Source organism: Microcebus murinus, chromosome 2, assembly GCF_040939455.1.
Source record: "Microcebus murinus isolate Inina chromosome 2, M.murinus_Inina_mat1.0, whole genome shotgun sequence".
Classification (NCBI taxonomy): Eukaryota; Metazoa; Chordata; class Mammalia; order Primates; family Cheirogaleidae; genus Microcebus; species Microcebus murinus.
In genome coordinates this window covers 9,905,832-9,928,220 of record NC_134105.1, presented here as the reverse complement: position 1 = coordinate 9,928,220, position 22,389 = coordinate 9,905,832, and the positions used below count along the sequence as shown (strand labels likewise).

The 22,389-nt window shown below is 61.6% G+C and overlaps 1 protein-coding gene across 1 annotated transcript; it reads left to right on the top strand.

Moving 5' to 3' along the window:
- The first annotated feature begins 4,737 nt into the window (after window positions 1-4,737).
- On the top strand, window positions 4,738-22,264 carry FAM131C (family with sequence similarity 131 member C). The gene is made up of 7 exons (XM_012763068.3): window positions 4,738-4,833; window positions 16,661-16,776; window positions 17,619-17,654; window positions 17,918-18,011; window positions 19,880-20,062; window positions 20,310-20,420; window positions 21,178-22,264. The coding sequence occupies exons 1-7, from the start codon at window positions 4,812-4,814 to the stop codon at window positions 21,444-21,446; spliced, it is 831 nt and encodes a 276-aa protein (XP_012618522.1). The 5' UTR covers window positions 4,738-4,811; the 3' UTR covers window positions 21,447-22,264.
- The last annotated feature ends 125 nt before the right edge of the window (window positions 22,265-22,389 follow it).

The following is a 22,389-nucleotide window of genomic DNA, read 5'->3' as shown; positions in this document are numbered from 1 at the left end:
CTGAAACCTCCAGATCAGAGCAGGGAGTCCTGCTGGCTGTGGGTTCCGTTCCTGGGTCTCAGTCTCCACATCTGTACAATGGGGGTGAGGACCAGGTGATGTCCGACTTCAGTAATATGGGGAGTCTATACAGGACTTTGTGCGGATTTTTAAAATGCCTCCCCTCTGGGTAGAGGTGGCACAGCTTAGAGATGACACCTCTGTGCTAAGAAAAGGTCCTGTCCTGGGGCAGACTCAGCCCCACGTAGAGCTCAGGACGTGGTGACCAGAATATGGGCAGGATTCCAGTCCCCTTGCCCTCCGCTGGGCACCTTTGTGCCGGGCACAGGAGGCACACGGGGAGCCATGGCTGGGTCTGAGTTGCTGATGTGGTACTTTCTGGGTCACTTGGCCAAGGGAAGACGGAAAAACGGCGCAGGGAAGAATAACGCTGTCTCAGGCTGCCCCCTGCCGGCCAGCCGCTGCATCACACCCATAGTGCAGAAACGTCAACGCGGGCGAGCCTTTCTGTCTGCCTCCGGGGGGCCTGCCAGGGAGTCCTCCCGTCTGCAGAGACCCTGGACCCAGGACTCGGGGTACCAACCCTCTGGAGCGGCTCTGGCTATCTTGGCCTCCGATGTTCATGCCGGGCAGTCCCACACTGACTCAATCCTCTCGTTGTACGGACGGGTGCTCAGAGAGGGGCAGGGGCTTGCCAAAGTCACACAGCAAACCGATGGCAGAGTGGAGACTAGAACCCAGGCCTCCTGCCTGTTAGCCCAGCCCCTCTGAGGAGGGCATCCTGTCCTGAGGACCGGGCCTGGGCCAGGCATCTTACAGCTGAGTCCCGTGGACCTCTGCACTCAGTGCCCAGCACAGTGGCTGTGTCCCCTCCATCAGAGGCCCCCTGGGGCCCCCGAGGGCTCACGCTTCCCTCTCTCCCTCTCCTGTCTCATCTAGCTGGTTGCCTGGGGGTGAGGCAGGGAGACAACCTGACTCCCGACTCTAGCCCGAAGCCCCCAACCCTGAGCCTGGGGTCGGCCTGCAGCCTTTTACTCAGGCCCGGGTCCTGGAACCCCCGGGCAGGGCTGGGCCCCCAGAGAAACGGGGAACTGTAAGGGGAAACGTCCAGGCCTCCGGCCCCTGGACAATGAGTGGGAGGGGGTTTGGTTTACAGACGAGGAAACAGAAGATGGGTCTTCCTGGCGCTCTCTGGACAAGGACCAGGTCCCACCGCGAGGCCCTGCGGGAGCTGGCAGCTGCCACCTGTCTCCCCGCTGCTGTGGCCCGCTCCTCCTCCTGGGACCCGGCCCTTCCTCTCACTGCCAGACCTCGCCGCCGTGGCCCGCACTCTTCCCTCCCCCTCTCTCTGCCTAGTTCGGTCACTGTCACCTCCCCTGGCTGCCCCTCCATGCCCTAGACCAGATCAAGTCCCTTTTCCACTCTCAAGGGCTCTTTCCCAGTGCTCCCAGGCACAAGATTCTAAATGCATCTGGGTTACTACTGGGTTAACACCTGCCCCCACCCCCCAGACCGTGGACTCCAGCGAGCAGGGACCTGGCCCGTCTCATTGACGCTGCCATCTCAGCACCCGACAGTGTGTGACGCACGGGAGGTGCCGGTGGGTGTGTGCTGGATGAATGAAAGGTCGAATCAGCCCTGATGCGGGACCTTGGGCAGGTCTCACTTTCTTGCATCCATCCACCAACTACTGATTCAACATCTACGTATCGTTCTGGGCACAGGATTCGGATCCGGATCCATCTGGCTCCCGGCTCTGTTCTTTTCTGCTGAACAAGCTCTGCCCTTCCAGAGATGTCCGAGGCCGGGGGAAGGACCGGCACCCTCTGCCCACCCTTGCCCCCTCCCACTGGTCCCGGACGTCGTATATGCCAGCTCCCCCAGGGCCCCATGCGTCCCCACCTTCAAACCTTTACTCGCACCAAGGCCCCCGCCCACCGCGGGCAGCCCACTCAACCTTCAAACTCCGCTTCCAGGGTCACCGTTGCCTGGAAGCCATCCCCACGGGCCTTGGCAGAAGTGACCGTCCTCTCACTTGGCTGGCACGGGGAGGCAGCGCAGATCCCCTGACCCCGAGCTATTTATGCACGTGGCTCCTGCAGTGTCCCCGCCCCACCCCCACCCCAGGAGTGCCCGGGCGGTCTGATTCATTGCCGTAATGGCTCCTGTTGATTAACTCGCTCCGGTCAGCCCCGCAGCGCCTCCACGCTCCAGCGCCCACACCGGCCGGGCACTCAGGGCTGGCGAACGGCCGTTGATGAACAGGAGTAAGGCCGCAGGAGTGGGGGCGCTGCCTGGCTCCCCAAAATCATGACAGGAGGAGGGGACGCGAGAGGTGAGGGGCACGGCCTGGACCCTCTGTCCCCCGCCCCTCGCCCACGGTAGGCGCCTGTCCCCTCTCCCACACGAGGGGGCACAGCAAGGAGGGCGCTGGGGCGGGCAGTGGAAGGTCACAGGGCAGATAGGGTGAGCTGGGAAAGGACAGCCTGCCCCGGGGGAGGACAACCACACATCTCGGAGCTGTCTGCACACTGTCCGCTTCAGCAGAATTCCAAGGACTGGGAAGGTGAACGTGCGCGTGCAAGGGGAGCCGCCGCCCTGCGTGGCCCAGGCCCGGGCCGGTGCCAGGGCTGGGCTGATAGGCGGGAGACCTGGGTTCTAGTCCCCACTCAGCCTTCAACTTGCTGTGTGACCTTGGGCAAGGCCATGCCCCTCTCTGAGCACCAGTCAGTACAGCGAGAGGATTGAGTCAGTGTGGAAGTGACCGGCATGAATGCCAGAGGCCAGGAGAGCCAGAACCAGCCCAGCCCAGCCCAGCCATATCTCTGAGTTGGTCACCAAGGGACCCTGGGTGGGTCACTGGCCTGCCTCATCCTCCTGTCACCAGCTTAGGCTGAAGGAGGCACAGTGGGGTCCCCAGGCATCCTCCCCGCTGTGAGCAACCCTGTCCTCTCTGTGGGGGTCCTGTCTCTGGTCCCCCTGTTGCTGGAGCCACCAGGCTCGCAGCTGGGAACATCAGCAGTCGTGATGGAGCGTCCTGCGTCACGGTGAGGCACAGCCTCCTTCCATGCCACATGTAGTCACCCCACCCCAGGAAGAAGAGAAAGGACACCTCTGCCTCCTCGAGCCTGGGCCGCACAGGACGGGACCCGAGAGCCCGGCCGCAGGGAGACCTGTCTCTCCTCCTCCACACCAGGGCAGGCACACACCCGGCACTGGGCAAGGCACCGGGTGTGCACGGCGACCACAGGCTGTCCCTTCAGAGCCACCCTCTCTGAGGCCAGACTTGCAGGGCAGAGCGGGGGTAGCTCATCACACGTGTGACTGCGTACGGCACTGGCCTGAGGACCCGCACGTCTGTCCGGTTCACACTGGCACGTGGCAGGCCCTTCATGCCCACCCGCTGAATGCAGGTTCTCAGGACAAGGAGCTGTGCGGAGGTGATGATTCGAGTCATGTCTGTGTTCGCTGTCACTATTATTAATACTCATCTTTAGCCCTAAGCTAAGTGCCTGCTGTGTGCCGGTCATTCTGCACGTGTCGTTTCATTAGCCCTCACAGCAATCCCATGGGGTGACATTTTTACCCTCGCTTAATGGATAAGAAAACAGTGGCTCAGGGAGGTGAAGCAACTCGCCCAAGGTCACACAGCTTCTGTGAGCTAAGCCCTCACTCACACCCAGGTCTGCTGACACCAAGGCCAGGCACAAAACCACGCTCCACCAGGACGAGACTCAGCAGAGGACACCTGGCTTACAGAAAGAAACAGAGGACAATACCCCCCAGCCCCCCAGCCAGGCCCAACTGCCCTGTATCCACCCCAGGCCCAAATCCTGCCCTGCCAGAGGCCTCCAGTTCCACCCAGGCCCCTGCCTCCAACCCTTCCAAACCCTGCTGGGCCTCATGGTAAACCAGGATGCAAGGGGACATGGGGACGGAGCAGGATGCAGTCTGTGACAGTGAGTGCCTCGGCTGCTGAGTGCTATGTGCACAGGAAGGCTTGCTAAGGGACCTCTAGTTGCCGTCCCCAGGAACTGGGGTGTGTGGAGAGGCACGTGTGTACAGATGTGTGTGTGAGCGTGTGAGTGTGCGTGATGGGAGAGGCCCTCCAGGCTTGGGGAAAGGACCTGTGCCTCGGATCACCATGCCCTAGACAAGCCCTGAGAGCAGTCTCACCCCTCCCTACAGCCACTGCCAGAGACCTCTCCTCCAGCAATGTGGCCACAGTGCGCTAGCACCACCCTCTGCACCCCTACCCCTGGGCCAGTGTCCTCCAAACGAGGCGTGACAGTCAAAGTCACTGATTTTACAGCTAGAGGCCTCTGACTTCTGCAGCCTCAGTTTCTTCCTCTGCAAAATGGGCCTACCGGAATTACCCTAATCGAGCACAGCCCAGTGCTCGCTGTTAAGTTAATGTTGTTTATGCTGTGCCCCAAATGCCAGAACCTCCCCGCCCCCCTCCGTCCCCTTCCCTGACCTTCAGCCGGGTCACCCACGGCCCCCCGCCGCCCCGCCCGGCCTTGGCAACAGGTGCACCCCCGCCTCCCGCGCCGCGCTCGCGGCCCCGCCCGCCCGCGGAGTCGCCCGCCCCTGGCAGCAGCGGGCGCGGCGCGGGAGGCGGCGGCGCTGGGCGAGCGGGGCGCGCGGCAGCGGCGCGGGGACGACCCGGCGAGCGGAGGCCGAGCCAGCCGAGCCGAGCGCGCCCACGCCCCTTCCCCGCGCCCGCCGCCCGCAGCCCCGGCCCGCGGAGACATGAGCGCCCGGCGGCCCGGCGCACCCCTGGCGCAGCGGCGCGGCCCCGCGGCCCCGTGATGGGCTCCTGCGTGTCACGAGGTGAGGGGGCCGCGGGCGGGTGGGGTCGGGCGCCCGAGACCCGCGCGCGACCTGTCCCCTCGCCGCTCCAGGGGGACTGGGGGGTGAGAGCGGCGACCCGCCCTTCGCGGACCGGCCGCACCCCCGGGGGACACGGTGCCCCAGGGGGACGGGATGGTGCGGGATGGGGGGGCAGCGCGGAGAGGGAGCGCGTGGAGGTCACCGCATCCCCGCCCCGCCTCGCACCCCGCAGGTGCCACGCAGCGGGGTCCCCGTGCCACGCTTCCTTCCGGCAGCCACACACCCCTGCCGTGTGCAGGATGCGGGGGAGGCTCTGGGGGACTTGGGGCGGGGGCACCCGGAGCGCCAGTAGACCCTCCCTCTCCCACACCCCCACGAGACACAGACCTGCTGGCTTCCCCCCTGTCCCCGGCTCCTTTCTGAGGTTAATGGTGGTGAACAGGTTATAAAGAAGGGTCCCCTTCCCCCACCTTTATCCCTAACTCCTCATCCCCGCCCCCATCCCTGGTCAGGGGACAGGAAGGGACAGAGGACAGCTGATGCTCCCAGTTACCCCCGGGCCTTTCTCTGTCTCTGACCTGGCACCCTCTGCTCTCCCTCAGATGGTCCCCAGGGAGCTGGCGGGACCTGCCCCTGCCTGGGGGCCTGGGGTGGGCTTGGGCCTCTTCTGTCCTGAGTAGGGGATGCAGGGTCGGGCACTCGGGCTGGGGGATGGGCAGATTGGTCTTGGGAGCCCTCCAGCCACCAGCTTCCCAACAGGCTGCTGAGCAACATCGTAGCCAAGAGGTCAGACTGGGCTGTTCTCCCACTTGGTCTCTTCACCCCACAATGGCACGGGGGCAATGCTGGAAGTGGGGGTGACTTTGGCCTTGGCTCAGGCTCTACAGACTGAGGCCAAACTCACTGACCCCAACCCCAGGGTCTTGGGGGACCACCACATCCATCACCCCCAGTAGCTTACGTAGGTATGAACCGGCCTTGGGAGGAGCTGGGCTGGCCCCAGAGGGGACCTTGTCCTGGGGGGTGTAGAGGAAGGAGCATGCACCCCTCCCCCCATCCTCTGGACTCTAAAGGGTTCTGTTCACTAGTTCATGTGGGGCATTCGGGTAAGGGCTCAGGATGCCTCTGGAAGGTGTCAGGAGTGGGATCGTGGGTGGGGGAGGGGAAGGAACAGGGTGATTTACTCATCCACTCACTGAGCTCATGTGAACATGAGACCTGCTGTGTGCATGTGCCAGGCACTTGTACAGCAGGTGTGGGGATCTGGACGTTTCCTCAGTCACTGTGCCCCTTCCTTATCACTTGGCCACCCCCTGATGGGTACTGTGGGGACCCAGCCCCAGATGGACTGGCCTGTGAGCTGAGGACCCACTGAGCACAGGACAGAGGCCAGAGAGGAAGACACGCCCACTAAAGTCACCCTGTGGGGCTGAGGCCCAGGTGCTCTGACCCCGAACCTGGTGCCCCTCCACAGCACCCTCTGCCGGGGCTGTGTGAGGTCACACCGGCCAAGACACATTCTCCCGACCCTTCCTTCTGCAGCTGGGCTTCCTGAGTGCCACCCCCAGTTCTAGTTGTGTCTCCCAAACTTGTCCCTCTCCTGAGCAGATGGGGCCACTGAGAGTCTCAACATGCACCCAGGAATGTTGGATATAGGTAAAAGGAGGTGTGGGGGACCACACGGGCAGAGGATACCCATTGTCCCAGAAACCACGTTCCGTGGCCGAACCACGGAACCACCCACCCCTCCACTTGTCACTAGTACTCACTCTCTGAGTGCTTACAGCTTACCAGGTTCTAGTCTGAAAGTTTTAGGCACAAAAATCTAATTTGGGATATTTACATAATACTCACTTAACATAATACTCACTTTATAAATGGGGAAACTGAGGCACAGGGCCGTTGAGTGGCTTGCCCAGGGCCACATAGCTTAGGAAATTGCAAAGCCAAGATTAAACCCTGGCACACAGACTCCAGAGCCCGTGTCCTTAGTCTCAGCACAGAGCTAGCCCTCAGCCCTGTTGCCTGGGCTCCTCCTACCCTGCTGGGGCTGCACCTGGTCCCCACACCTGCGGCAATCGCTAATGATAGCCCCCACGTGCCAAGTGCGTCCCTGGGCCAGGTACACGGCCTGAAGCTGAGGCCGGGGATTGTGAGCCTCACTCTGAGCCCGGAGCCTGCACCCAGCTGGGGCCACCCACCAAACCCCTAACCCCAGACTCAGGCCACACCTGGCAGAGCCGGCCCATCCCAGCCTCCCTACTCCACCATTCACCAGCTCTGGGACCTCCGCCAGTTACGGGACCTGGTGTGCGTGTGTCTCAGTTCTCATCGCTAAAATGGAATCAGAACAGTAGCAATGTCATAGGGTTTCCGGGGGCGATTAAGTGGCTGAATTCATGTAAAACACTCAGAGAGTACCTGACGCCTAGTAAGCGTGCGTGAGTGTCAGCTGTTACTCTCATTTTTAATTTGTATTGTCACCTATCTGCCGACAGCTAACGTAGACCTTCCTGGCTGGGAAAGGGGAGCCACAGAGGCTTCACGCCCTGCCCCACGTGGGGCAAAAGGAGCGAGCGGCGGGCACTTGGGGTGCAGAGGACATCGGGAAAGTGACCGGGACCAAATTAAGGCAACAAACGCTGTTTCCAGGAGCTATTTTGTGTTCATTATCTATTTTTAAGCCACCATTTGTTTTGAGCGCTTATCCCGAGCCAGGCTGCGCCTTGGCTCCCCTGACCTAGTTAGTTCTCCTTCAACCCCTGGAGGGGGGACGTGGGGCTCAGAGACGGGAGGGTCGTACCCCAGGCCACACAACCAGGCATGGAGAGGCAGGACACGGATGCGGGTCCATGTAACCCGTGTCCTCTGTGTCCTCACGTCCCCACATAGAGAGAGGCACTGAGGGCGTGGCCAATGCTTCAAAAATAAAACCTTCTGGAATAACTCAGATGGTTCATGTTTGGTTGGGGCCTGGGGCTCTGCCGCTGCCACCAGCTGTGGTCTGTGTGGAACGAAGAGGGGGTTAATACCTGCCCCCCTTCTCTCCAGCGCCAGGGTCTCCAGGGTGTCAGGGCCCCCTCCATGCCCTTGGTGCTGTGACCCCTCTGCCTGTCCCCTCCCCCAGCTCTCTCCCCCACACCAACCCATCAGCCTCCTGGCCCCACCCTGGGGGGTCTCCAGCACACTGGGAGCTGGGGGGTTGTGAGAGCAGAAATTAGAGACGGGGGATCTTCTTCTGGAAGGTCAGACATCTGACCTTGTCTGGGAGAAGGCACAAACTCTAGGGGCTGACCAGAGCCACCCACCGTACCCCCAGTACCCAAGTCCTGTCTTGCCGGGGCCGAAGCCTTGACGGTGAGCAGTCGTCCTCAGGCACTGGGGAGACTGAGGAGAGGGCAGCTGGGACCCTGCCGTTGTTGAGGAGGTCACAGTCTGATGAGATAGCTATGGCTTTACCCTGGGAGTGGCCTGGTGGGGCAGGCAGGACACACACACTTGGAATAGTGACCTGAGGACCCTCTCTGGAGATTGGCCTGGTTAGAGGTCAGAGCACACACTTTGGAGGTTCTCACTGGTCTAGGTTTGAACCTTGTATAAGGGACTTAGCCTCTCTGAGCCTCAGTAGCCTCATCCGTAAAGTGGGCATGATAGTACCTGCTTCATAGGGTCACTGTGAGTGTCGAATGAGGGATCATGGGTGAAAAGGCCGAGGATAATACCTGACATGTAGTAGGTGTTCAGTAAACTGGCAGCAATCACTGCAGGCCAGACCTTGCCCACTGGGGCAGCTGGTGAGGGAGTTGCCTGATATGGCAGAGACCAATCTGGGAAGGCTGCCCGGAGGAGGTGAGGCCAGAGATGTCAGAGGAAGTGGAAAGGAGCTGGGGTGTGTGGAAGTCCTGCAGAGGAGCCTGCCGTCTGTCTCCGTCCTTGCTTGGGATGGAAAGGGACTCCCCTGGGCACCTCTGAGCTGCACCAACCCACTGATGAAGCTACCATCATGGCCCCGGTGACCTGTAAACAAATGTCCTGGAAGCAGGGGACACTTAGTCCACTCAAGGCTTGGCCTCTGCCAAGCTGTGGCCTGTTCCCATGGCTGTGACTCACCAGGTAGAGAGGCCAAGGACTCATCCTCAATGGCCTCCCTCTGCAGAGCCCCCAAGGCATGCTCCAGCCCTGGGGACAGGACCAGAGGAGTGGCTGACCGAGATCTGTCCCATTGTCCAGAAAGAGAAACTGAGGGCCGAGGCGTGGAGCGGCTTATGGAGCACGTCAGCCCATCCCCTTACTGGAGGGGCGTTATGTCGCAGATGAGAATCTGCGAGCCCACAGCCAGAGCCGGCAGGGAGAGGCTGGGAGGTAAACCCAGGGCAGGGCCTGTGAGAGGGACACCCTGGACACTCTCTTCAGAGCCAAGCACAGAGCCTGGGGCAGAGCGCGCCGGGGCAGTGGCGGGCTGGGGGACCGCATCATGCATCTGCCCCAGGCGCCCCGAGCAGCTGAGAGGAGACGCCCGCGGCTGGCCAGGGAGGCGCATCACGGGGGCCTGGGCCCAGGGTCTGCTCCGTGACCCTGTGGTTCCCAGAGGTTTCCCCTCTCTGGCCGCTGGGAAGGAGCAGGGTTAAACATAGCCTCTCTGCCCTCCCGGGCTGTGGAGCCCTGCGAGACACTCCAGGGGGAGATGGCAACACTCCAGGGAGATGGCAACCACGGTGACTAATGGGCTGGGACAGGGAGCCCCACAGAACAGCTAAAGGGGCTGGATGACACTGAAGCAAGTAGCAGGAGCCTGAGGGGTTGCGCTGCAGACTCACCCAAGGAACGAGCTCAGAAGACTGGTGTGAGAGCTTCGCAGCAAGAGGGGTTTGGGTTAGACTTCAGGAGGAACCGTCTGGGTGGCTAGGCTCTAAAGCAGATTGACGAGGAACTGGCATAGGAAGGCAGGACACATCTGTGGTAAGCAGAGGAGAAGCTCTGGTTGAAGGCAGAGGGATGGAGGAGACATCTGGATGATACCCCTCTCCTTGAATGATCAACAAGGCCCTCTCCCGGTTGCCATGGCAGCCAGAGGCCTGTCACTCCCATGGACAGAGGAAGTGGAGGAGGGAGCAGATCTGAGGAAGGGGCTCAGGCCAGCAGGGTGTGGCCTGGGGAAGAGAGGGGGTGCCCCGACAGCTCCCGTGGGAGAGGGAGGCAGCCACGAGAGCAGGGGCCAGTGGTCCCCTCGGGCTGCCCCCCAGCCCCCACCCCACACGAAACTCTGTGTTTTTCCAGTTGCTGGTGGTGACGTGGCCACCGGTCCCAGCTGGGCGAAGAACAGCCTGTAATTTCACCCGGGGCTGGTTCATTACCTGACGTCTCCATGGCAACCAGCCTGTGACATCACGGGGCCAAAGTCCTCAGGGGGAGCAGGCGGCTTTGGGGCTTTGGTGGAGGCACCTGCAGGCCAACTGAGGTGGGAGGCAGGCAGGCTGGGGAGGGGTGGGAGCCAGGAGTCCTCCAAGCCCACCACCCCTCGACGAATGACCTTGTTCAAGTCACGTCTTCTCCAGACTCTGACCTCACCACCAGCCTCCTCGAGGCCAACCTCACTCCCTGGTCTACGGCTGGAGAGTTGTTTTTTTCTTTTTTTGAGACAGAATCTCACTCTTGTTGCCTGGGCTAGAGTGCCACGGCATCAGCTTAGCTCAGAGCAACCTCAAACTCCTGGGCTCAAGCAATCCTCCTGCCTCAGCCTCCCGAGTAGCTGGGACTACAGGCATGCGCCACCAGCCCGCCTACTTTTTTCTATATATTTTAGTTGGCCAATTAATTTCTTTCTATTTAAAGTAGAGATGGGGTCTCGCTCTTGCTCAGGCTGGTTTTGAACTCCTGACCTTGATCAATCCTCCCGCCTCAGCCTCCCAGAGAGCTAGGATTACAGGCGTGAGCCACCACGCCCGGCTGGCTGGAGAGTTTTAAAACAGCTTCAGGTGACAACCTGTGGGCCCTAGAAATATTCCGGCACCTCTGAAAGTTCCCAGGTGCAGCCTGTAGCCAGTGCCACCCTCTCCTTGGTGACACACGACCTGCAGAATTTCCAGAATCTTAAGATTGGCGACTTTCAAACTTTTTTGACCGGGCCTGTAAGAATAAATGTATTTTGCATCATAGCCCAATACACACACAGAAAATTCTTACCATTTGCATGTGTGCATGCACACGTGTGAACGTGCACGGGTGTCTGCATAGTTTAAACAAAGCTTCGTGAAACAAAACTTGCCCAGCTCTGCAGTGGGCTCTGATACTTTCCATTCTATTCAATTCTCCTTCCTTCCTTCCTTCCCTCCCTCCCTTCCTCCTTCCATCCTTCCTTCCCTCCCTCCCTCCCTCCTTCCATACTTCCTTCCCTCCTTCCCTCCTTCCATCCTTCCTTCCCTCCCTCCTTCCCTCCCTCCCTCCCTCCCTCCCTCCTTCCATCCTTCCTTCCTTCCCTCCCTCCCTCCTTCCATCCTTCCCTCCCTCCCTCCCTCCTTCCGTCCTTCCCTCCCTCCCTCCCTCCTTCCATCCTTCCTTCCCTCCCTCCCTCCTTCCATCCTTCCTTCCCTCCCTCCCTCCCTCCTTCCATCCTTCCCTCCCTCCCTCCCTCCTTCCATCCTTCCCTCCCTCCCTCCCTCCTTCCATCCTTACCTCCCTCCCTCCTTCCATCCTTCCTTCCTTCCCTCCCTCCCTCCTTCCATCCTTCCTTCCTTCCCTCCCTCCCTCCTTCCATCCTTCCTTCCTTCCCTCCCTCCCTCCTTCCATCCTTCTCTCCCTCCCTCCTTCCATCCTTCCTTCCTTCCCTCCCTCCTTCCATCCTTCCTTCCTTCCCTCCCTGCCTCCTTCCATCCTTCCCTCCCTCCCTCCTTCCATCCTTCCTTCCCTCCCTCCCTCCATCCATCCTTCCCTCCCTCCCTCCTTCCATCCTTCCTTCCTTCCCTCCCTCCCTCCTTCCATCCTTCCTTCCCTCCCTCCCTCCATCCATCCTTCCCTCCCTCCCTCCTTCCATCCTTCCTTCCTTCCCTCCCTCCCTCCTTCCATCCTTCCTTCCCTCCCTCCCTCCATCCATCCTTCCCTCCCTCCCTCCTTCCATCCTTCCTTCCTTCCCTCCCTCCCTCCATCCATCCTTCCCTCCCTCCCTCCCTCCCTCCTTCCATCCTTCCCTCCCTCCTTCCATTCTTCCTTCCCTCCCTCCCTCCTTCCATCCTTCCTTCCCTCCCTCCCACCTTCTGCCTTTCTTTCTTTCTTTCTTTCTTTCTTTCTTTCTTTCTTTCTTTCTTTCTTTCTTTCTTTCTTTCTCTCTCTCTCTCTCTCTCTCTTTCTTTCTCTCTCTCTCTGTCTTTCTCTCTCTTTCTTTCTTTCCTTTCTTTCTTCTTTCTTTCCAGGGTCTCACTCTGTCACCCAGGCTACAGTGCAGTGGCATGATCCTAGCTCACAGCAACCTCAAACTCCTGGGCTCAAGCAATCCTCCTGCCTCAGCCTCCTGAGAAGCTGGGACTGCAGGCATGTGCCACCATGCCTGGCTAATTTATTATTTTACTTTTTGTAGAGACAGGGTCTTGCTATGTTGCCCAAGCTGGTCTCGAACTCCCAGCCTCAAGCAATCCTCCCGCATTGGCCTCCCAAAGTGCTGGGACTGCAGGCGTGAGCCACCACACCCAGCCTTCTATTTCGTTTTGTGAAGATAAGACCTAATCAGTGGCTCGCGTGACTCACTGAAGTGCGCAGCCCGCATTGGAACCCTGCCTTGGAGCGGCCTTTGTAGAGAACATCGCCTTTGTCGAGTTGGAGCTCTGGAGCCCAGAGAGGGGCAGCACTAGCTCAGGGCCACACAGTGGGGACTTGGAATGAAGATGAGCACAGTTGGGCCCACACGATCCCGGGCTGTCCTGGCTGTTCGTCCCCCCTCCTACCTGGTCACCTGCCTTCCTCCCTGACTGGTCCACCTGTTCACAACCTTTGGGCAGAACTCTGGTCTCTCCTGCGAACTCAGTCCCATCCAGCGTGGAGGAAAACGTTACTCTCGCATCCGGTTCAGTGCTCAGGTTCTCCCTTCCAGCCAGGGCTGGCCGCGCTTCCCTCTGTGCACCCCTTTCCCCTCTTGGGGTGCCTCTCTCCTCTGACATGGGGCCCCTGGCATGCGGGACTCTATCAGGTGCTCCAGTGGCCTCGCTCAGCCAGCCCCGGCTCGCCGCTGAGGCCCCTGCATGGCCGGCACCAAATATCGGTGCTTTGTTCCTACGGCACATGTGTGGTGAGCGCTCACCCCGGGCCAGGCGGGTGCTGGCGCTGTCATGGTGAATTTGTGTGTGTGTGTGTGTGTGTGTGTGTGTGTGTTTTGAGACAGAGTCTCACTTTGTTGCCCAGGCTACAGTGAGTGCTGTGGCATCAGCCTAGCTCACAGCAACCTCAGACTCCTGGGCTCAAGCGATCCTTCTGTCTCAGCCTCCCGAGTAGCTGGGACTACAGGCATGCGCCACCATGCCCGCTCATTTTTTCTATATATATTAGTTGGCCAATTAATTTCTTTCTATTTATAGTAGAGACAGGGTCTCGTTCTTGCTCAGGCCTGGTTTTGAACTCCTGACCTTGAGTGATCCGCCTGCCTCAGCCTCCCAGAGTGCTGGGATTACAGGCGTGAGCCACCGCGCCCGGCCTGTCATGGTGAATTAAACACACGAGGTCCCAACCCGCATAGAGCGAGCGTCCTAGTGAGAGACAACACACGAGGAGAGGGACGCGATGAGGAGAGTGACGGGTGCTGTGGCCCAAAGCACGGTGAGGGAGGGAGGTGGGCTCAGGTGTCGCAGCGAGTCAGATGGTTGGGGGAGGCCTGGCTGAGGTCACAGCACTTGAGAAGAGGCCTGAGTGGAGCCAGATGGAGGTCGGGAACAGCCAGTGCAAAGGCCCTGAGGCAGGGGTGTGCTGGGCGTGTCTGAGGAAGCCCAGGAGAGTGATCAGCTGGTCAGAGTGGAGTGAGGAGTGAGAGAGGGGAGTGTGGTGGCATGAGGTGGGCTGTTGGGGGCTACGGGTCTCCCAGGTTAGCATGTGAGTTCTCTGGGGAGCCATTTGGGGGCCTCACAACTACAGAGCCCCTGATCTGGGGGATCTGACCTGTCTTGACCTCTTCCATTCCCCGCCCTACTCCCCTCTTCTCCTAAAGCGTTCCACCCTGCAGCTTCTTGGGGCTGGGGACCCCTTGCTCTGCAAGCAGCCCCCTTAGGGGGTGCCAGCAAGACCCAAACATGGCCCCTTCCTCCTCGTCCACTTGACCCTTGAAGAAAAACTCCCAGTCCTTGTATGGCAGAGGTAGGAGGGCCAGCTGCCTCCCTGCCCACCCCACCCGCGGTCCCTCACTGGCCATGCCTTCATCTGTCATAGTAAGACCTCCCCTTCACGGGCAGCGGAGTTCTGCACGTGGTTCTCCAGGAACAGGCTCATTCGGTGTGTGGGGAGAGCCGGGCAGTCGGGGGCAGGGGTGCGGCTGACGGCTGGGGGAGCAGGGCCTCTGCCTCGGAGAGGGGTCTGCTCCCTCCACCCCGTCCACAGTGGCTGGCTGCAAACTCGGCGCCGTCAGTGCCTCTTGGTTCTCAGTCTTGGATCCGGAAGATCAGGAACAGCCTCCCTCGGCTGCCCATTTTACAGACGAGGAAATGGAGGCTTGGCGCGATGAAGGCACTCGCTCAAGGGCCCGTAGGTGGTAAAGGGCAGGGCTGGGGTTTGAACCCACAGTCTGGCTCCAGATCCTTACCCAGTCCTCTCTGGATCAGTCCCTCAGACGCAGACCCTGAAATGAGGGTTTGGGCACAGCTGCTATGAAGGGAATCTTCCAGAGGAAACCAGTAAGGGACAGGGTGAGCTGGTCAGAGGAGACCAGAGATGCACGGGTGTGGTCTCAGGCCCAGTCCTCGCCTGATCCTGGGGAGGGAGGGGGGACACTGGAGTGTCAGCACAGCTGAATTTCCTGATCCCAAAGGAGCTGGGGTCCTGCACCTGCTGGTCATTGGGCTGCTCCAGGTGGGCCCAATAGAGATTCTCAGGTGTTTTCAGCTCGGTGGCCCGTGTGGACAGAGCCACAGGTGCTGCCTATTGTAAGCAAAGCACATGGGTGCCGGGGTGGGGCACAAACCAGGAGGAAGGAATTAGGTGGAGCCCCGTGCTGCTCCCTGACCCCCAGCGACAGTCTGGCCTGGAGTGTGAAGTCCCTGTGCCGCTGGGCAGAGAGTAGAGCACACAGGCTGTGCTGCCCAGGGAGAGTGGGCAGGGGTGGGGCATGGCGGGGTGGAGGGGACAGATCTGCAGTGGACGTCATGGACGTCAGAGTCGGCCCACGGGACAGCACCAGGGAGACTCCTAGAGTTGTAGCTGGTGCAGCAGGGTGGACACTTACACCATTTTCTAAAATTGGGCAAAGGGGGCAAGAGGGACATGGGTTTGGAGGGTTCTGTTTTGCCCATGTTTGCTTGAGATGCCACTGGGCATCCGTGTGGAGAGTTGGAAATGCAGTCTCGAGCTCAAGTGAAAAGTCAGGGCGGGGTGGGGAGGGGGGTGTGTGCCCGGGAGACCTGGGCGGAGACAGTGCAGAGGGGCCGGGACAGAGGCATGGCGCAGGCCAGCGGGCAGGTGAGCCAGTAGAAGCCAGGAGGGGACCCTGGCAGCAGCCAGAGAGGCAGCAGGGGCCGGGAGGAGAGGGTGGCAGGCTGGGCAGGGTCCTGGGCTGCAGAGAGTCCAGGGAGAGGAGGCTAGAGCTGTCCCCACTCGCCTTGGCTGCACGCCGGTTCCTGGCAGCTTGGCGAGGGTTGCGGGGAAAGCCTGCCTGGGTGGGCGGAGGAGAAAGTGGGAGAGGAGGACACAGAGGTCGTGGGCAACCGTCTGTAGGTCTGGCCGTGAGGGGTGTAGAGGAACAGGCAAGTCGCTGGAGGGAAGCAGTGGCCAGAAGGTTTTTAAAAGTCGGGAGATACTTGGGCTGCTTGGCTGCTGGTGGTGACCCCGTGGTTTGGGGACTTGCTGAGGACAGGGAGAGAGGACGCAGGAGAGGGCCCCTGAGCAGAAGAGGCCTCGTGGCACATGCGATCCTGACGGACAGACTCCAGGCTGCCGGAGTTGAGAGGGAACCCAGGGGACAAGGGAGAGAGCAGAGCCCGGGGTGGAGGGCAGGGTGGTCCGGCCCCTGGATGGAGCAGGGACGGCTCTTCCTTTGTTACAGGAGGGAAAGGAGGTGACGTGGGCAAAGGTCGAGCAGGGTGGCGATTTGGGGTGGAAAGATCCAGGCGACGCCTTCCCAAGGCTTCTGGGCCCAGTGAGGGATGGGGGAGGCCCCTGGCGGGGCCAGTGGGGCAGCGTTGAGGTCCGAGAGGGAAGGACCAGTGCAGTCCGCAGGAAATGGAGAAGTAGGATTCGGGGCAGTGCCGTGCACGACTGACCGCGACCGGTGATCACCAGTTTCAGACGAGGCCAGTGATCTTCTCCAGCCACATTCAGCTCCTCATCCGGGCACAGAGCAGGAGGGTCAGAGGCCAGGGCGTCTGCCGGCAGAGCACAGAGGACAGGCGGGGACAGCTGGGCCGGAAGGCAAGCCGGGAGGGACGTGAGACGCTAGTGGGAGAGTCGGAGGAGGCGTGGATCGAGGTCTCCAGGAGTTCGAGAACTGCTGCACTGCGGCGCTAGGATTAGTGGAAATGGGGGACAAAGAAGATGGGGCCAGTCACTAATTCCTGCCACCGAGGGGGGCCGGCTTGAGCACACTGTGTAAGCAGGAGAGAGCCAGGCTCTTCTAAGCTCCTCCTGTCATCTTATTTCCTTCCAGATCTGTTCACAAGTGCCCACAAGGACGTCCCCATGCCCCGGGGCATGGACGCCCTGAACCCAGACCTGCCCTCCGGCCACCCACCGTCCATTGCTCCAGACCATGTCACTGGCAAGGTAACAGGTCCTCATCCCTGCTCCTGCTGTGCCCGGTGCCCGCCTGTCCCCCACAGCTCTTCACAGGGAACAGACACCATTCCAGTCTCCTCCTTCCCTGCCAAACCCGGCCTCTCCCCGTGGGATCAGGGCCAGTGAGGTTTGCATTGGGCAGGATGAGGGTCCGGATAGGACGGAGCATCCAGGGATCGGACCAGGCTTGCTTAGAAAAGACCGTCCGCCCCGAAGGTCCTCCTGTCCAAATTAGCTCAGCCTAGCAGGCCACACGTTCCACTACCAGCCCAGACTCCTTAGCAGGCTCACGAATAAAAGGAATGGAATTCTCAGTCCAGACAGGATAGGAAGATGTTGCCAGGGGCCCCAAATCCTGGTGCATAATTTCTAACCTTGCCCCAGGGGCCGTGGCGTGAACCTAGCAGTTGATATAATTACCTCCCCGCCCAGCACACACCACCTGCTAAGCACTTTGCCTACTTTAAGTCTTTTATGTTTCGCCACAACCCGCAAGGTAAACGGCATTGTCACCATCTGACAGAGGAAGACACTGGTGTCCTGAGCTGTTAAGGCCAGTCTAAGGATGCCCAGCTAGGAAATGGCAAAGCGAAAACCCAAACCCAAGTCTGCTCTAAAAGCTGCACCTGCCGCCCCTCCTCCCAAGCGCCACCACCGCCCCCTCCTGTCTCTGCAAGCCAGGGACGCCAGCACATGACCCCTGACCCTGGTCGGGCAGACCCCGACCTCATGGAGCACCAGTGGGCTGATCCCCCTCCCCGGGCTCCAGGACTCGTGTCATCTGCGGGCATAGTAGGGCCCTGCCTGAGCCTCTTCCCCTCTTGTTTCAGGACAAACAGATGGATTTCTGTTGGGATCCTTGGCAGGTCAGCCCGTTTTCCTGTCCCCCAGTCTGGCCCGCCCCAGCTGACACCATTGCCCCTCCCTCTGCTGTGCCCAGCCCAGGCACACCGTCCTGCCAGCCCTGGGGGAGGGGGTCCGAGGACAACCGTGGTGGGGGCGGGGCTGTGGGAGTTGGAGGTATCTGCCTGGCTTTGCCTGCCCTGTCCCTGCCCAGAGGGAGTGGTCCTGCGGGGAGATGGCATCTGGTGGTCTGCCCCACCCTGCTCTCCCCTCCCCCTTCCTCTAGAGGTGCTTCCAGACCACCAACGGCTACCTGTCCAACTCCAGATCCTGCTCCAGCAACTACAACGTGGCAGCCCTGGCCACCTCGTCCCTCGTGGGTAGGTTCCAGCTGCCCCTCTCGTGCCCTTGGAGTTTGCACGGGTCCCTTGCATCCCCCCATCGCCCCACACACACTAGCCGTGGGGAGAGCAAGGCTGAGCTGCAGCTGGGAGGACTGCAGCCTGTTCCTAAATGCCAGGCTCCATGCGGGGCTCTGCGGGTCACTGCAGGGACCAGTGACTTGGGGTTCCTGCCCCATGGGTTGCACTGCTGGGTTCTCAAGCAGTTCTGAGGGGGTGGGCCAGAGTGTCACTCTGGTCTCCCTGCCTCTCTGCCAGCCACGTCACCTTAAGTCGGGTTCCCTGGACGCAGGGGCTGAGATGGGAATTGATTCGGGGAGGGGCTCTCAGGAGAAACCCACAGGGAGCCAGGGAAGCAGGGGCCGGGCAGGGGGCCCACAAAGACGTGGCGGCAGGAGTCTAGCCTTTCCCAGCCTGACCCCTTGGGAGTGTGACCGGCACCACAGAACTGATGGCACTTGAAGGCAAGATGTCTGGACTCATGTCCCCCACTGGTCAGTCCCTGGCCGTCCCTAGGGGTGGACTGGGCCGCTGCCATTAGCTCAGGGCAGGTCTCTGGAGCAGGGCGCAGGTGTGAGCCCACAGCAGCGACACCTGAGCAGCCAGGCATGGGCACGCTGGCCAGGAGAGGGGATCTGGGCGGCTACTATGGCATCTGCCTCAGGTGGCCCCCACCCGGCCTTCGGGCTGGTGTTCTCAGACTGCTAGCCTCTCTGCCCCTCCGGCTCCCCCCAACACCCTGCAGGGCTCCAGAGAGAGCCCCTGTGGCCCTGCCTGCCCACGTGGGCCTGTGCTGTTTCCCACCCTGAAACACCTGCTGTCCCCTCACCTGCGGTGACACCACCACGTCCTCCACACACCGTCTCTGATGCCAACACTCTTCAACTGGGGGGTCTCCCCTTCTCCCTCACCCCCATCTTTCCCATTTTCTCAGCTCTGGTTTCCCTTGTTCAGACCCAACTTTCTTAAATCTTATTCCTCACATCACGGCTTCAGGGACCCTGGTGACACCCAGCTCTGTGTCCTCGGCCTTGGGTAATAGAGATGCTGTGTCATTCCTGACTGCCCCTCTCCATCACCGTCCACACCCAACAGGTCCACTCCTCCAACGGCCCCTGACCCTCTAAGCAGGGTGCACTTCCCCCATGGGGCTCTCCCCGTCACCTCCTGCTCGCTTCCCCGCGGTGGCTCCAATTGCTGTACCGGCATCCGCGCCCTCGGCCTGGCTGTCTCAGCCCCGGCCCTAGCGCTGCCCCAGGTCCCCCCACCTCCCGGTGGGCCTGGACTCACACCAGGCTCTTCCTGCCTCATCCTCTTCTGGTCCCTGAGACAGCCCAGTCTCGCCTCCGTCTGTCCAAACCCAACCCACCTTCCAAGCGCAACGCCAGGCCCCTCTCCCAGGAAGCCTCCCCTGCCTGCTGCCCCCACCCCGGCCTCACTCATGCTCAGCGGGACTGGTCCTGCCGGGGATGCTAATTAACGGAGCGCTAATTAACGGATAGCGGGGAGGGCTGAGGGATCATGGTGGTCCTTGAGTGGATCTCTGGGGGCAGAAGGGTCTGAACTTGGTCAGAAAGGGAGTGAGGGGTGTGGCCGGTCTGGGGAGAAGCACCCAGTGGGCGGGAACATTGACCAGGAGAGGGACACTAGGAGGGAGTGGGCCTGCCAGTGGGAGGGGACGTGGAGTATGATGGGGGCCATAGAGCTTGGGGGCACGGGGCACGGGGTGGGGACGAGGTGCTGGCTGCACGGGGGCATCGGGCAGGTACAGGCATCGGGCAGGTACAGGCATTGGGGGGTGCAGGGCCTGTGCCAGGGCGGTCGCCCACTGCCCTCCGTGCCCCCAGGCGTGGTGCAGAGCATCAAGGACCACATCACGAAGCCCACGGCCATGGCCCGAGGCCGCGTGGCCCACCTCATCGAGTGGAAGGGCTGGAGTGCCCAGCGGTCGGGCTGGGAGCTGTCCCCGGCCGAGGACGAGCATTACTGCTGCCTCCCGGACGAGCTGCGCGAGGCCCGCTTTGCGGCAGGTCAGTGCCGGGGCCCTGCAGGGGCGAAGCTGGGTCCTCAGGGGACCCGGGTCACCATGTGGGCGTCGTCTGGCAGGGAAATAATGGCATGGTGTGGACGGGGCATTTAGTGGGCGCTCTTGGTCACCGGGCACGGATGGGCAGCCCAGAGCAGGGGCCTCTGTCCAGCCTGTCCCGGTGCCAGCCCGTGCTGGCACTGAGCCCCCCGACCCGTGCCCCACGGAGCCGGGTCTTGCCGTCCCCGCAGGGGTTGCTGAGCAGTTTGCCATCACGGAGGCCACGCTGAGCGCCTGGTCCTCGCTGGACGACGAGGAGCTGCAGCTCGGGAGCAGCCCCCGGGACGCCGTCCAGCTCCAGGGTACGGCCCCGCGGGTACCAGGGGGTGGCTGGGGCAGAGCTGAGGCCGGGTGCCTGCTGTGCCACCAAATGCGGTGTGACCTCAGGCAAGGCCCTTCCTGCCTTAGTTTCTTTATCTGTAAAACGGGACCAGTCGTCCTTGCCCTGCCGCGAGCATGAAGGGGCGAATACTCACAGTGGATAATGTGAATTAAGTGCTCCTTGCGCTAAGGGCTGTGCACGAAGTCCTCACGACAGCCCTAGGAAGTAGGACCTGAGGTCCCCATTTTACAAATAAGGAAACCGAGGCACTGAGAGGTTCAGAAATTCGCCCCGATTGCACAGCTAGAGACGTCAGAGCCAGGATCTGAAACTTACGACCAGGCACAACCAACCACCTTTCCAGAACCCGGTTCCTACTGAGGGCCCCAGGGAGCCTGGGTCCCGGGTGAAGCCTGCGTGTGCACTATCGCGTTTAACCCTCCCTCTGACCAGGAGGGGAGGGACAGGAGGGGACAGAGGCCCAGGAGGAGCCCTGGTTTTCCCAGTTCTCGGAGTGCACAGGCTGGCTCCTAGCTTACTCCTAACTACTCCACTTACTGTCTCAAGGGGGAAACTGGGTTCAGAGAGGCCCAGTGACTTGCCCAAGGTCACACAGCTCAGCAGTGACACTGGGATTTGGAGGCAGGTCTTCCGCCCCTTGCCCTCCCTCTCACACCCAGAGAGGGTGAGGAGCAGGATCCAGACGCCGTCCCTCCCCCACCCCGTTGCTTTTCCAGACCTGGAGAGCATCCACCTGCAGGACAGCCTCCCCAGCGGCCCCTCACAGGACGACAGCCTTCTGGCCCTCTCCTCCCCCGATGCCTGGCCCTCTCCCGAGGAGCCCCCCATCACGGCCGCCGGCCCGCAGCCCCCCAGCCCAGCACAGCAGCACCGGCAGCGGCTGCCAGGGGCCCTGGGGCCCGAGGGGGGGGCCCGCCCGCCGGGCTCCCTGCCGTCGCTGGACAGCGGCTCCCTGTGGGAGGAGGACGAGGTGTTCTACAACTGAGGCGGGCTGCGTGGGTCCCCACGACCTGGGCCTCTCTTGACCCGTCGGGGCAGACTGAGGGTGGGCGGGGAGCCGGCACTCCTGTGGACCACTCTGTGCCTCGGTGGACCTGCCTCCAGCAGTGGGGGCCAAAGCCCCCCTCCCTTGGTCACTTGGCTCAGGTGGGCGCCTTCCCCAGCGGGGTGTCTGCCTGCAGGGAGCTCGAGGACTCTCCGCAGACACCAGGGCAGCCGGCCACAGGGGAGCGGACACTTGGAGTGGGGCCTTGACCCTCCCCCACCCCCTGTATATCTGCCCCCGTCAAAGGGGGGGTAGCCACTTCACGTCTGGTAGCTAAGCCGCACTCCTCGGCTCCTCACGACGACGTCTGTCTCTCCCAGTGTCTGTCCCCCACTCCCCGAGCCTGCTCCCTTGGTGCCCAGGCACCCCATTCAGGGAGCCCACTCACCTCCTCGTCCCCCTCCCAGTTCCCCAAGGTTCTCTGAAGACATTAAAGTCGTGGATTCACCAGGATGAACTTGGCCTGGTCTCTGCTGGGAAAGGCGTGACCTCGGGCCCCTGGGCAGGGGGTGCAGAGGGACTCGGGAGGACCCCAGCCCCCAACACGCACAGAGCTGGTCCACCTGCTACCACCCAGCCAGGAGAGGCCCTGTGGGGGATGCCTGAGGCGCTGTGGACTCCCCGAGGAGCCACGCCCGGGACCCCACTTTATCAGCTGGGGCTCGGCCCAGGAGGGGACCAGGGCCAGGGTGAAAATCACTGGGCCACGGGATCCTGCTTACGCATGAGGACATCATGAGACCTGGTGGGAGATCCTCTCTCCCTGACATTTCCCTTCCAGGAGGAGGAGCAGCAGGAGGAGACGGGGGACACAGCCCTGCAGTGCCGTGTGGCCACCTCGGCCCCAGGAGCTGACTCTCAGCCAGCACAGGGAAGGAGCTCA

Coding starts and splice junctions, on each gene's coding strand:
- FAM131C (XM_012763068.3), top strand. CDS start 4,812: ATGGGCTCCTGCGTGTCACGAG. Junction 4,834..16,660: donor GGGCTCCTGCGTGTCACGAG/GTGAGGGGGCCG, acceptor ATTTCCTTCCAG/ATCTGTTCACAAGTGCCCAC. Junction 20,063..20,309: donor CGAGGCCCGCTTTGCGGCAG/GTCAGTGCCGGG, acceptor CCGTCCCCGCAG/GGGTTGCTGAGCAGTTTGCC.